Raw genomic sequence first — 10,357 nt, 5'->3', positions numbered from 1 at the left:
GAAGTCTTTTTGCTAGCTAAAAAATTGGATAAGAAGCGGATTCATGGATAAACTTTAACAAGAGGACTTCGAGCGACTAAGAACAAATCATTATATGAATTATTGAATTTGGATAACTTTATTGAAGAAGGCGCTCATCGCTATTGTTCCAATCATATCTTGGTAACAGCAGAGTAACATTTATCATTTATTGGGAAAACCGCGGGCGGAGGTCCGTTTTATAACTGCGGAAATTTACTTCGAAATTGTGTAGATGGCTATCATTCATTTGCATTGGTGCGTGATTGCTCAGGTTTCCGGCGTACAAATCAGCACTTCATTTATTTGACTTTATTAATAATAATTATTAATAAATTATTATAATTAGTGTATAATAATTCACGACTTACAGCGTTTAAATAGTTGAATTCTTTTATAAAAAATACGAAAGTACTCCGTCATCGACGGCAGCTCCAGCCTCGCCTCCAGCACTGCTGCTCTGCTCCTGCTCCTTGACATCGGCGCTACTGTCGGCCACCACTACTAGAGGTTTTTTGGGGCTAGGCTCAGTGCTGTCTGCGTCTTCAGTACCATCAACACCTTTCTTATCAGCTTTAGCCGCCTGGGCTTCAACTTCGGTCAAATCAGTGCCGTCAGCAGCAGCAGCAGCAGCAGAATTGTTAACAGTGTCATCGTCTGCATCATCGTCCTCGTCATCATTGGTAGTTGATTCGGGCTGTGAGCTGGTAGCGCAATCTGCATCACCTTCTTTGCGACTCAATCCATTTTTTGCCTGCTCGCCACTACCCGTAGCTGCGCACTCCTCGGGATGTGTCAGTTTGCGTTTGATAATGCGCTCGCTCAGTGCCTTGTGCAGCTGTGCTATATCGGCAGGCCTGCCCATGGCCAGGAAGATCTTCACCGTGCCCGTGTTGTCCATTGCGGTTAGACGCAATGACTTTTGGCTAGCACGCTCGGCCACCATGGCTGCCCAGACTTTTGTGTTCAGCAGCAACCGCAAGTTGCCCGAAGTGCGAAACACAACACGTGAGGAGTCGTCCTCAGCTTTTGCATCGTTAAGACGCAGACTGCCGCGACCGCGCTCCTCCCAATTGCTATTCACAAAGGCGAACAACTTACAGCTGACATCGACAATATTGATTTCGTTCTCCTCGCCAGTAAAAGTTTCAACCTCCTCGTATTTACGCTTTTGAGCACGACTCTCCTCATACTCACGCGCCACATCTGTCAGGCTCTTGGCCTCAACTTCTTTACTTTTTCCTGTGGCTTCGTTATTCTCTGTAGTTTTAGCAGCCTTTTGAATTACGCTCGAGAATAGAAGCTGCGGTGTGGCTGAGGCTATTTCCGAGGTGCCAGATTCTGCCTTGGATTCTGTGACAATGTTTTCCTGTACATATAATAAACGGGATTTAAACTTCTACTTGGACATCTATCGGCATGTTACTTACACCAACTACTCTTTCGTGCACATTCTGGCCAAAAACAAAGCCGCTGCTTTCCATACGCGGCATGGTGGTTTTGGCCGCTGCAAAAATGTTGCTCCGCTCCATACCGTTGTTGCGGAGCATTGTAAGCGGATCTGGGCGCTCATCAATCTCGTCTTTGTCAGACTTTTCAGTGGACTCCACTATCTCCCCTGATCCAACATCATCTTCGTCTTTTTGCTCGCGTAAAAATGGATTATCTTCGCTCGGCTTCGCCTCTTGTGGTTTCTCAGTGCCGGCTGAGGATGTGGAACTATTTTTACTGTTAACATGACTTCCGCCACCAATCACGGACGGACCAAGAACAGGCGGACGCAAAACAGCGCCACCTAAGCGAGAGGCTTTCAATGTAAACCCGCCTCTAAAACAATTGCTTTCAATAGACGCTTCTGAAAAAAAAAGAGTTGCATTAAAATTTTTGCTTTTCCATGTTTGAGCCGAGATTTCGATGCACATCAAAAAGAATGTGGCGTTTTTCATTTTAAAAACGAATGCTAGTTAATTGGGACACTTACCATTATTTTCTGACATTTTTAACGACGTTATCGCACAATTAATAAATTGGCAATTTTTACACACAAAAAGCGTTCTCTGCTGTCAAGCCAATGTGTGATATCTATCTATCGACGCAGTCGATAATTGTTCGGCGTTTCTTAACACTATTTATGTAGCTGTCATACTCGGCACAAAAAACAGAAAATTTACAAGTCATCGAGCGGAAAATCAAGCGCCTACAGATTTACTTAAAGCGCAGCTATTTTCCATTTATTAAAAAGAATTAGTGCCTGCATTAAAAATGGCCCAAACATTGGAGGACAAGTCTATATGGGAAGATGGTGAGGAATCACTAGGCGAAGAGGTTCTGCGTATGTCCACAGATGAAATTGTGAGCAGGACTCGACTGATGGACAATGAAATCAAAATAATGAAGAGCGAGGTAATGCGCATCACTCACGAGATTCAGGCTCAAAATGAAAAGATCAAAGATAATACTGAGAAGATTAAGGTAAGTGCAGCGTCACATCTGCAATTACACATTAGCTAAACAAGCACCCTTTTAGGTTAACAAAACGCTACCGTATCTGGTGTCGAACGTCATAGAGCTATTGGATGTTGATCCACAAGAAGAAGAGGACGATGGTTCCGTCACCGTTCTGGACAATCAGCGAAAGGGCAAATGCGCAGTCATTAAAACATCCACTCGTCAGGCTTACTTCTTGCCTGTCATTGGCCTTGTCGATGCGGAGAAACTGAAGCCCGGTGATTTAGTTGGAGTTAACAAGGATTCGTATCTCATTTTGGAGACACTTCCTGCTGAATATGATGCACGCGTGAAAGCTATGGAAGTTGATGAGCGTCCCACAGAACAATATTCCGATATCGGTGGCCTTGACAAACAGATTCAGGAGCTAATCGAAGCCGTGGTACTGCCTATGACACACAAGGAGAAATTTAAGAACTTAGGCATTCATCCTCCAAAAGGTTAGACCTTTATTTATATATTAATTATCCGCTTGCTATAAAATACTCTTAATTCTCATAGGTGTCTTGCTGTATGGTCCCCCTGGAACTGGAAAAACTCTGCTCGCTCGTGCTTGTGCCGCACAGACTAAGTCGACTTTCCTAAAACTCGCTGGCCCACAACTCGTTCAAATGTTTATTGGTGACGGCGCCAAATTGGTGCGTGATGCCTTTGCTCTCGCCAAAGAGAAAGCGCCAGCTATAATTTTCATTGACGAATTGGATGCCATTGGCACAAAGCGATTTGATTCCGAAAAGGCCGGCGATCGTGAGGTCCAGCGTACCATGTTGGAGCTGCTAAATCAGTTGGATGGATTCAGTTCGACTGCAGACATTAAGGTCATTGCTGCCACCAATCGTGTGGACATTCTCGATCCTGCCCTGCTGCGCTCTGGCCGTCTCGATCGCAAAATTGAGTTCCCACACCCAAATGAAGAGGCACGTGCGCGTATTATGCAAATCCATTCGAGAAAAATGAACGTAAGCAGCGATGTAAATTTCGAGGAACTGTCGCGCTCCACAGACGATTTTAACGGCGCTCAATGCAAAGCCGTTTGTGTGGAAGCGGGCATGATAGCTTTGCGTCGCTCGGCTACATCAGTCACACACGAAGACTTCATGGATGCTATCATGGAGGTGCAGGCCAAGAAGAAAGCTAATCTTAACTACTATGCCTAAGTTAGAAATTTGCAGTCTAAATATATATGTAATTTGGCCAAGTGCTACAATTGTTTTTTCACATTCAAGCTTACACAATAAACACGAAAACTTAAATATAAAAAATATTGGAGTTTGTCGCCCATGTTTATCTTTTGTCGTGTTTCCATTCAGCAGAATTAGCAATTAGGGACAAATATATATTTTTTGAGTACGATATTTTGTAAATATCTAAAAGTTCATTGTTTTTTTAAAGTTAATAAAAAATTAAAACGGTGAAATTAGATGATAAATATTTACACAGACACTAATTAAACTAGAGTTATTAAACAATTTGTTTAAGACTAATCAGTGGGATCGAGTGTATTTGCGCTGCTCGGCGCTGAGGATGAGCTGTTGGCAGCCGTCGCACCGGACGTGGAAGCTGCTTCTGCAGTGCTTATAGTTGTCGATATAGGTAACGTAGAGGTTGTGGTCATGGGTGCTGAGGATGATGTGGCCGCTTCCTCATTACCGCCAGCGGCGACTGCAGTCGCTCCTAACCCTGCACTTGCTGTGGCCGCTGGTGCAGCGGCATGCACTTGATTCACATTGACTGCGGCGTTATCGTTAGGTGGATCCGCAGGCTGAGGCTGCTCAGCTGGCTGCTGGAATGGTCTTCGGGTGTACATAATAAAGCCTAACAAGAGCGTCAGTATTGTAATCATATACAGATCCCAATTCGCGGCAATATTCTCATCCAAATAGAAAATGAACTTGTACGGCGACTGTGACGAAAAATTCCAATTGTTAGAAATGCCTATTTACGTGGTAATTATTCTAATATTGTACATACCTCTTTTATCGATTCAATTTTTGCCAGCATTTGTAGCTTAAATAATGCCATTGCCACAGGCACTTTGGCATCCGAATTCGTTTCAGCTGCCAAATCGTACAATCTTTTAGCCAAATGCCAATCCTTCTTCATTCCCAGACCCTGCTCATGCATGTAACCCAGATTGAACATGGCTTGAGCATTATACTGTTGCTCCGATGCTTTCCTGTTCGAAGCGTATAAAACAAATGTTAGTCTGAAACGTCTCTAAAGAGTTGTAAAGTACATTTAAAAAGTCACATTGACAAATATTATTGATTGTCCCTTTTTTATGTTCGGCATATCAACCTAACTATTTCTTGCCCAAAATCATATTATTATTATATATAATATATATTTAAATATTTTACGATACTGGGAATGCCAAATAGGATTTTTAGATGGTTCCTCCATGGTTCTAATACTGTGCAGTTACACGACAACACTTTAGGTAGCAAATTAATCATATAAATAATGTAAACTAATAAGTACGATTAAAAATATCACGGTGTCTTATCTGTTCGTTTAAATCTTTACGATCAAACTTTGATTTGTATACCTGTATAGTGCAGCAGCCGTCTCGAAATCCGTATTGGTGCCCCAGCCATAGTAGTAGTAGTCACCTAATTTGACTTGTGCTGCAGAATAACCTTGACCAGCTGCACGTTTCCAATAATAGAATGCTCTTATTAAGTCCTCGTGACGATCATTGAACACATGGACCTCCTCGCGATCCAGCAAGAAAGCAGCGTTACTCTGAGCCACCTCATAGCCGACCTCAGCCATCAGCGCATACTGCATGTAGGCTTCATCGATCCGATTTTGTTTGTAGTCGCTATATGCGTGCATCATTCGAGCACTCCAGCGCCCACGTTCAGCTACATTCTTGAAGAACTAAAGTAGTCAAAGAATTAAAATTTAGATCTAATTTGTATACCAAATTTTCAAGTTTACTTCGACAGCTGCGGGACATGAACGCAACATGCCCATGCCATAGGCATGCATAATTCCCAAATTGTAGTACGCCAAAACATGACCCGATTGTGAGGCCAAGTTAAAGTATTTAAGAGCCAATTTGTAATCCGTTTTAACGCCATTGCCAGCTATAAAATGGAGATAGCTAAATGAGGCATCGAAAAAATATTCCTGAAACTTACTGAAGTACATGTTTCCCAACTGCAATTGGCCGTCGACCCAGCCCTGATCTGCAGCTTGCGTGAAGTACGACAATGCTTTTATGGAATCCTTTGGCACACCGAGTCCCTTCAAGTACATCAGACCAAGTCCACTTTGGCCCACAGGATCGCCCATTTCAGCTGCCTTAGTAAAGTACTGAAAAGACAAACACAAAAATATATTAATAAGCTATTAAATAAGATTAGATTTGAGTTTCCTATATGATTTTTACAAAACCTTATTCACAGTGAATTGTCTACATATGTATGTATACAATTTGATTTGTTATCTGTGTGTGAAGAGAAAAATAATCTATTGCAATAGCCCCCAGTTATTTCAACGTTCTTGATAATACACTTCATTTTTCGCCAACTTAGTTATACCATCTGATCTCGCTAGATAGAGCTTTTCGTATTTCGAACAAAAAACATAATGGCCCTATAAGCACTTTAGGGCATATAAAAGTCGGTCTGTTTGAGAAACTGAGATCAAAACCATACTAATAATGCAAATCGCATACATACTTTGAAGAACTTAATTGATTTTTTTTATCAGTAAGTAGTTTAAGCTAACGAGGTTATTTGAAGTAGGAATGTTCCCGAAATGTATTAAGATTTTAATGATTACGCTTTCTTGTATGTATATCAATATATCATATAAGTTCACACTTGTAGAAATTGCAATAACTGTGTTAACTCACCTTAAAAGCCGTGTCTTTGTCCGCTTTTATTTGCTCGCTGCCCTCCAAGTAAAGCTTTCCCAGAAATGCAAAGCCAATGGCATTTCCTGCGTTTGCCGCTTGAGTGAAGTACTCCAGCGCCTTCTGATGATCCTGCTGTATGGCTTTGCCACCCTGATAGTACAATTGGCCTAGACCGACTTGGGATTGAACATCCCCCTTGTCGGCCAGCAGTTGATAGTAATCCACAATTTCTGTCTCATGGCTGCCTGGATTCTCCAACTCATCGAGCAACCTGACACGATGCACTACTGGTCCATTAGCGAATGTTACCTTTGAAGCCACTTTCTTAGCCACACGTTTGTACTGCGACAGCGCCTTTTCGCAGCTGATGGGCACATTGATGCCGTACAAATAACGATAGCCCATGGCCATTTGTGCGAGCGTGCTGTCGCCGAGAGCAGCCAATGTGAAGTGTATCAGCGCGAGGGGCTGACTAATGTTCTTTCCACCAACTCCAACGGAATACAGAAATGCCAGACCCAAGTGAGCATCGGCTACACCTTCTTTGGCCAAGTTCTCAAACTCTTCGGCGGCATGGTGAAAATCGAAGTCCATCCAGTGACCGAGAACGACAGACCAGGCCAGATCAGCTCGTGCGAAAGAATGACCCAATGCAGCGGCCTTTCGCAGAAGTGTAAAGGCTACTCGCTTGTCCGTCCGTGGCTTGGCCATCATGTCAATTGCATTGTTGTACATGGTTTCAACTGATGGGATGACCAAAATAATTATTATGATTAATTCACTTGCGCTCGACATAATTAAACTGCCTCTAACCTTCCACCTGATCGGGGGTCAGCTCAACAACCTCGGGTGGCGGACGTTGTGCTTCAATTGCTTCGATTTCGGCTTTCAGTTTTTGTTGCTTCATTAAACTATCGTTCCACAGACGTTCGAACAAAGCAGCTGGCATTACTTTTGTGCGTTGTACAAATTCGTTATCCTTCGGCTTAGACGCTTTGCGTTCATTACTCGTTCCTCCTGTGGTGGAGGCATCGACAGGAACTGTGGATTCTTTTTCGGTGCTGGTAGTAATCTCTTCACTCCCCTGCGCCTCAGTTGCAGACGTTGCCGACTCGACATTTTGTTTTGTCGCTGTCGAGGCCACCGCCGCTTCACTCTCCAATGGTCCCTGCAGCTCAGCCCTCAACACCTGGGCTCGCTGTGCCACCAGGAGTAACAATAGACACGTAAAGCTCGACAGTTTCATCGTGTCTGTGTGTCAGCCGAAAATTGAAAAAAAAAAACAGAAAATAAAATGATTAAGATATAGGCAAAACTGTGTTACTTTCTGCCTTCGTCTGCCGTTGCTCTTTAGGACTGACGTGTTGTGTTATTTACTTTTTCTTTCGTGCGCCAAAACCCCTAACTTATTGCTTTTACCGTCTGATAGTGCTCGATCAGCTTTATCGCTTTCGCATTTTTAAACGAACTCGATTGTTATTATAATTGCCTTTGCCCTGGCTTAGCTTCTTTTCTACTTTTTCACACACAACACACGTATCTTATAGTTGGAATACTATATGTGCTCTTTCGAGTGTTGCAAAGCCGCAACAACGATGACACCGCGACAGTGTTGAAAATCACTGACATATTTGGGAGTTCTTATGCAAATGAATAGAATGGTCGGTGTATAAGCCACAAAGATCGTGAATACAATTCTGGGGTGATAATAATTCGTAAATGTACTAATTAAAATTCGGGCATAACATTGTAAATGCTCTGATTCAGCGTTTTTTTTTTGTGCTGATTTATTGTTGACCGTGACGAAAGCGCGCTAAAGGCATGGAGATGAGTGTAAGTAACAAAAGAGCGCGGAGGGTTTTGAGGGCCAAAGTCAGTCAAGAAGCGACGCCACAAACACACTTAAACCAGTTCCAAGCTACACTCCAACCAACACGCACTGACGAATGCGCTTGGCTTAAATAAAGACATTCAAGTGTAAATAACTTGCGCTGGTGAAAGTTTACAGCTCTTCATAGACTGGGCTGCCTAGTAAGAGTCATTGGAATTGAGTCGTCTTAATATTTGAAAGCTTTTCTTTTTGTCCTGTTCCATTACCACCCAAAAAGGCTGCAATGATTGCACGTGTTACCTTCTACCCCACCCTACTTTACAATGTACTTATGGAGAAGGCTTCGGCCCGCAACTGGTACGACCGGGTCGATGAGAACGTTATACTGGGCGCGCTACCATTCCGAAATCAAGCACATGACGTAAGTTACAAGTCCAGACACATAACATCTTGAAATGAATCACACCTTCTGCCCTTTTAGCTGATCACCAAAGAAAATATGAAGGCTGTGGTGTCAATGAACGAGGACTATGAGTTAAGCGCCTTTTCAAACGATGCTCCTAAGTGGAAAAATATTGGTGTGGAGTTCCTACAGTTGGCCACAACGGATATTTTTGAGTCGCCAAATCAAGAGAAATTGTTCCGTGGCGTCGAGTTTATTAATCGATTTTTACCCCTGACAAAAAGAATAAAGGGTCTGAGCACAACACAGGATCCGGAGAATATTGGAACCGTGTACGTGCACTGCAAAGCGGGACGTACGCGTAGCGCCACTTTGGTCGGTTGCTACTTAATGCTGGTATGTGCATGTGCAAACATATAAAACATTATTAAAATAACGCTTTAAATTTAGAAAAACGGATGGACGCCAGATCAAGCTGTCGACCATATGCGTCACTGCCGTCCGCACATCTTGCTTCACACCAAACAATGGGACGCGCTTAGAATATTTTACACAAAGAATGTGGCGGCAAAGTCATGACCTATACCTGAAAATAGATAAACGTCTATTACGTTCATACATACATACGTAAAGATACGCAACAAAAGGTGCCTGTTTTTGTTACACACATACATATGTAATTTTAATTTACGTGCTGTTTCTCGTGTTCAATGATGTTTTTTAAATACATTCTTAAAAAGTCACGTTTACCTGACCGAAGAATTTACAATTTATTTACTGTATTATGGCTAACAAATAAGTAGAGCGTCATATTTGCGGAACTTTTGAAGCCTGAGACCCACTTAAGCTTCCTGACTGTCCTTGCCCTTGATTGCCCAGAACCGTTTAATGCCATTGGCCAGACCCACGTCGTTCTTAATGAAGTAGAATAGACCTCCAAGTGTGGCAATGGATATCAAAATCAATCCGACGTGTGCGACCTTTGGGAGGATGTTGCCAACAACAGATGGACGCAGGTAGTCGACTACCATAGCTTCAACTCCCCTGCAAGGAAACCAGTGATAAATACTACAGCAATATGTGGCACGCAAATTTACCAGTGAGCATGGATGACTACTGAAACAGCCAAAAGAGCATCTAGAGCCTGAGAGGGGGCAATGAATGCAGCGGGTATAACGCCCAGGAGCGCTGCGGACACAATACGCTCCACTGTCCACAGGGCAGTGTGACTGGACTCAGCCGAGGCCATCCTTGGCGCGCTCACCGAAATGTTGCGCGTAACAATGGGCTGGAAAACCATCAATCTAAATTAAAATCATTACCAAATACCACATTTATATTAGCTATATATACCGCAATATTTTTGACTAGAGGTAGAGGCTTTGCCAAAGCTTGACGTTGCGCACCGGCAAAAATTGTGGAGTAAGCCTTCACGGGCGTGAGGCGCGCCGATTTGGCCAAGTTTACAGCTAATGGATAAATCAGATGTTAATGTTATATAATAAACGCTGTTCTTTGCCATTAAGTTCAAATTTCGGTTGGATAGCAATATACGCACCATTGCATCTTGTAGCACCACGCAAGATGAGTGACATCGACATGATTTATAGTTAAATGTGCAAATTATTTGTCAAAAACAGAAATTCCACTTTTTTCGTTTCCCTCAGCCGACTACTTCGTTTTGTCAAATATTTCACAGCACTGAAAATTGGGACAGTTACATAGGTAT

At 42.8% G+C, this 10,357-nt stretch overlaps 5 protein-coding genes across 7 annotated transcripts; 2 read left to right on the top strand and 3 right to left on the bottom strand.

Moving 5' to 3' along the window:
• Window positions 1–99: 99 nt before the first annotated feature.
• On the bottom strand, window positions 100–2,103 carry LOC115620594 (ran-binding protein 3). The gene is made up of 4 exons (XM_030513904.1): window positions 2,000–2,103; window positions 1,449–1,873; window positions 390–1,387; window positions 100–328 (listed from the first exon to the last, which is right to left on the bottom strand). Exons 1-3 carry the CDS (start codon window positions 2,013–2,015, stop codon window positions 413–415), a joined length of 1,416 nt encoding a protein of 471 aa, XP_030369764.1. The 5' UTR covers window positions 2,016–2,103; the 3' UTR covers window positions 100–328; window positions 390–412.
• A 177-nt stretch (window positions 2,104–2,280) lies between these two features.
• Window positions 2,281–3,790, top strand: LOC115620595 (26S proteasome regulatory subunit 6A-B). The gene is made up of 3 exons (XM_030513905.1): window positions 2,281–2,490; window positions 2,546–2,966; window positions 3,028–3,790. The coding sequence occupies exons 1-3, from the start codon at window positions 2,281–2,283 to the stop codon at window positions 3,681–3,683; spliced, it is 1,287 nt and encodes a 428-aa protein (XP_030369765.1). The 3' UTR covers window positions 3,684–3,790.
• A 58-nt stretch (window positions 3,791–3,848) lies between these two features.
• Window positions 3,849–7,943, bottom strand: LOC115620591 (protein sel-1 homolog 1). Of its 2 annotated transcripts, none has more exons than XM_030513903.1 (8): window positions 7,814–7,943; window positions 7,208–7,645; window positions 6,392–7,137; window positions 5,673–5,847; window positions 5,470–5,618; window positions 5,075–5,409; window positions 4,498–4,702; window positions 3,849–4,429 (listed from the first exon to the last, which is right to left on the bottom strand). In XM_030513903.1, exons 2-8 carry the CDS (start codon window positions 7,638–7,640, stop codon window positions 4,007–4,009), a joined length of 2,466 nt encoding a protein of 821 aa, XP_030369763.1. In that variant the 5' UTR covers window positions 7,641–7,645; window positions 7,814–7,943; the 3' UTR covers window positions 3,849–4,006. The 2 variants fall into 2 exon arrangements, with proteins under 2 accessions (XP_030369763.1, XP_030369762.1); XM_030513902.1 differs by having other exon boundaries at window positions 7,772–7,923.
• Window positions 7,944–8,070: 127 nt separating this feature from the next.
• Window positions 8,071–9,387, top strand: LOC115620597 (phosphatidylglycerophosphatase and protein-tyrosine phosphatase 1). Of its 2 annotated transcripts, none has more exons than XM_030513910.1 (4): window positions 8,071–8,227; window positions 8,503–8,646; window positions 8,707–9,024; window positions 9,079–9,387. In XM_030513910.1, exons 1-4 carry the CDS (start codon window positions 8,216–8,218, stop codon window positions 9,205–9,207), a joined length of 603 nt encoding a protein of 200 aa, XP_030369770.1. In that variant the 5' UTR covers window positions 8,071–8,215; the 3' UTR covers window positions 9,208–9,387. The 2 variants fall into 2 exon arrangements, with proteins under 2 accessions (XP_030369770.1, XP_030369771.1); XM_030513911.1 differs by lacking the exon at window positions 8,071–8,227 and adding an exon at window positions 8,300–8,425.
• LOC115620598 (succinate dehydrogenase [ubiquinone] cytochrome b small subunit, mitochondrial) lies at window positions 9,374–10,329 on the bottom strand. The gene is made up of 4 exons (XM_030513912.1): window positions 10,187–10,329; window positions 9,982–10,097; window positions 9,726–9,916; window positions 9,374–9,672 (listed from the first exon to the last, which is right to left on the bottom strand). Exons 1-4 carry the CDS (start codon window positions 10,227–10,229, stop codon window positions 9,471–9,473), a joined length of 552 nt encoding a protein of 183 aa, XP_030369772.1. The 5' UTR covers window positions 10,230–10,329; the 3' UTR covers window positions 9,374–9,470.
• Window positions 10,330–10,357: the final 28 nt, after the last annotated feature.

The sequence above is a fragment of the Scaptodrosophila lebanonensis genome, unplaced genomic scaffold, assembly GCF_003285725.1.
Source record: "Scaptodrosophila lebanonensis strain 11010-0011.00,11010-0021.00 unplaced genomic scaffold, SlebRS2 tig00000024-arrow-pilon, whole genome shotgun sequence".
Lineage (NCBI taxonomy): Eukaryota > Metazoa > Arthropoda > Insecta > Diptera > Drosophilidae > Scaptodrosophila > Scaptodrosophila lebanonensis.
This window is presented reverse-complemented; position numbering and strand designations above follow the sequence as displayed.

Excerpts from the sequence above, each read along its gene's own strand:
- LOC115620594 (XM_030513904.1), bottom strand. Across the intron at positions 1,388-1,448 it reads TGCACGAAAGAGTAGTTGGT|GAAAACATTGTCACAGAATC; the intron begins GTAAGTAACATG and ends TTATATGTACAG.
- LOC115620595 (XM_030513905.1), top strand. The coding sequence starts at position 2,281 with ATGGCCCAAACATTGGAGGACAAGTCTATATGGGAAGATGGTGAGGAA. Across the intron at positions 2,491-2,545 it reads ATAATACTGAGAAGATTAAG|GTTAACAAAACGCTACCGTA; the intron begins GTAAGTGCAGCG and ends GCACCCTTTTAG. Across the intron at positions 2,967-3,027 it reads AGGCATTCATCCTCCAAAAG|GTGTCTTGCTGTATGGTCCC; the intron begins GTTAGACCTTTA and ends TAATTCTCATAG.
- LOC115620591 (XM_030513903.1), bottom strand. The coding sequence starts at position 7,640 with ATGAAACTGTCGAGCTTTACGTGTCTATTGTTACTCCTGGTGGCACAG. Across the intron at positions 5,619-5,672 it reads GTTGGGAAACATGTACTTCA|CTGGCAATGGCGTTAAAACG; the intron begins GTAAGTTTCAGG and ends TCCATTTTATAG. Across the intron at positions 5,410-5,469 it reads CATGTCCCGCAGCTGTCGAA|TTCTTCAAGAATGTAGCTGA; the intron begins GTAAACTTGAAA and ends TGACTACTTTAG.
- LOC115620597 (XM_030513910.1), top strand. Across the intron at positions 8,647-8,706 it reads TCCGAAATCAAGCACATGAC|CTGATCACCAAAGAAAATAT; the intron begins GTAAGTTACAAG and ends CTGCCCTTTTAG. Across the intron at positions 9,025-9,078 it reads TCGGTTGCTACTTAATGCTG|AAAAACGGATGGACGCCAGA; the intron begins GTATGTGCATGT and ends CTTTAAATTTAG.
- LOC115620598 (XM_030513912.1), bottom strand. The coding sequence starts at position 10,229 with ATGTCGATGTCACTCATCTTGCGTGGTGCTACAAGATGCAATG. Across the intron at positions 10,098-10,186 it reads TGGTGCTACAAGATGCAATG|CTGTAAACTTGGCCAAATCG; the intron begins GTGCGTATATTG and ends TTTATCCATTAG. Across the intron at positions 9,673-9,725 it reads GTAGTCATCCATGCTCACTG|GGGAGTTGAAGCTATGGTAG; the intron begins GTAAATTTGCGT and ends GTTTCCTTGCAG.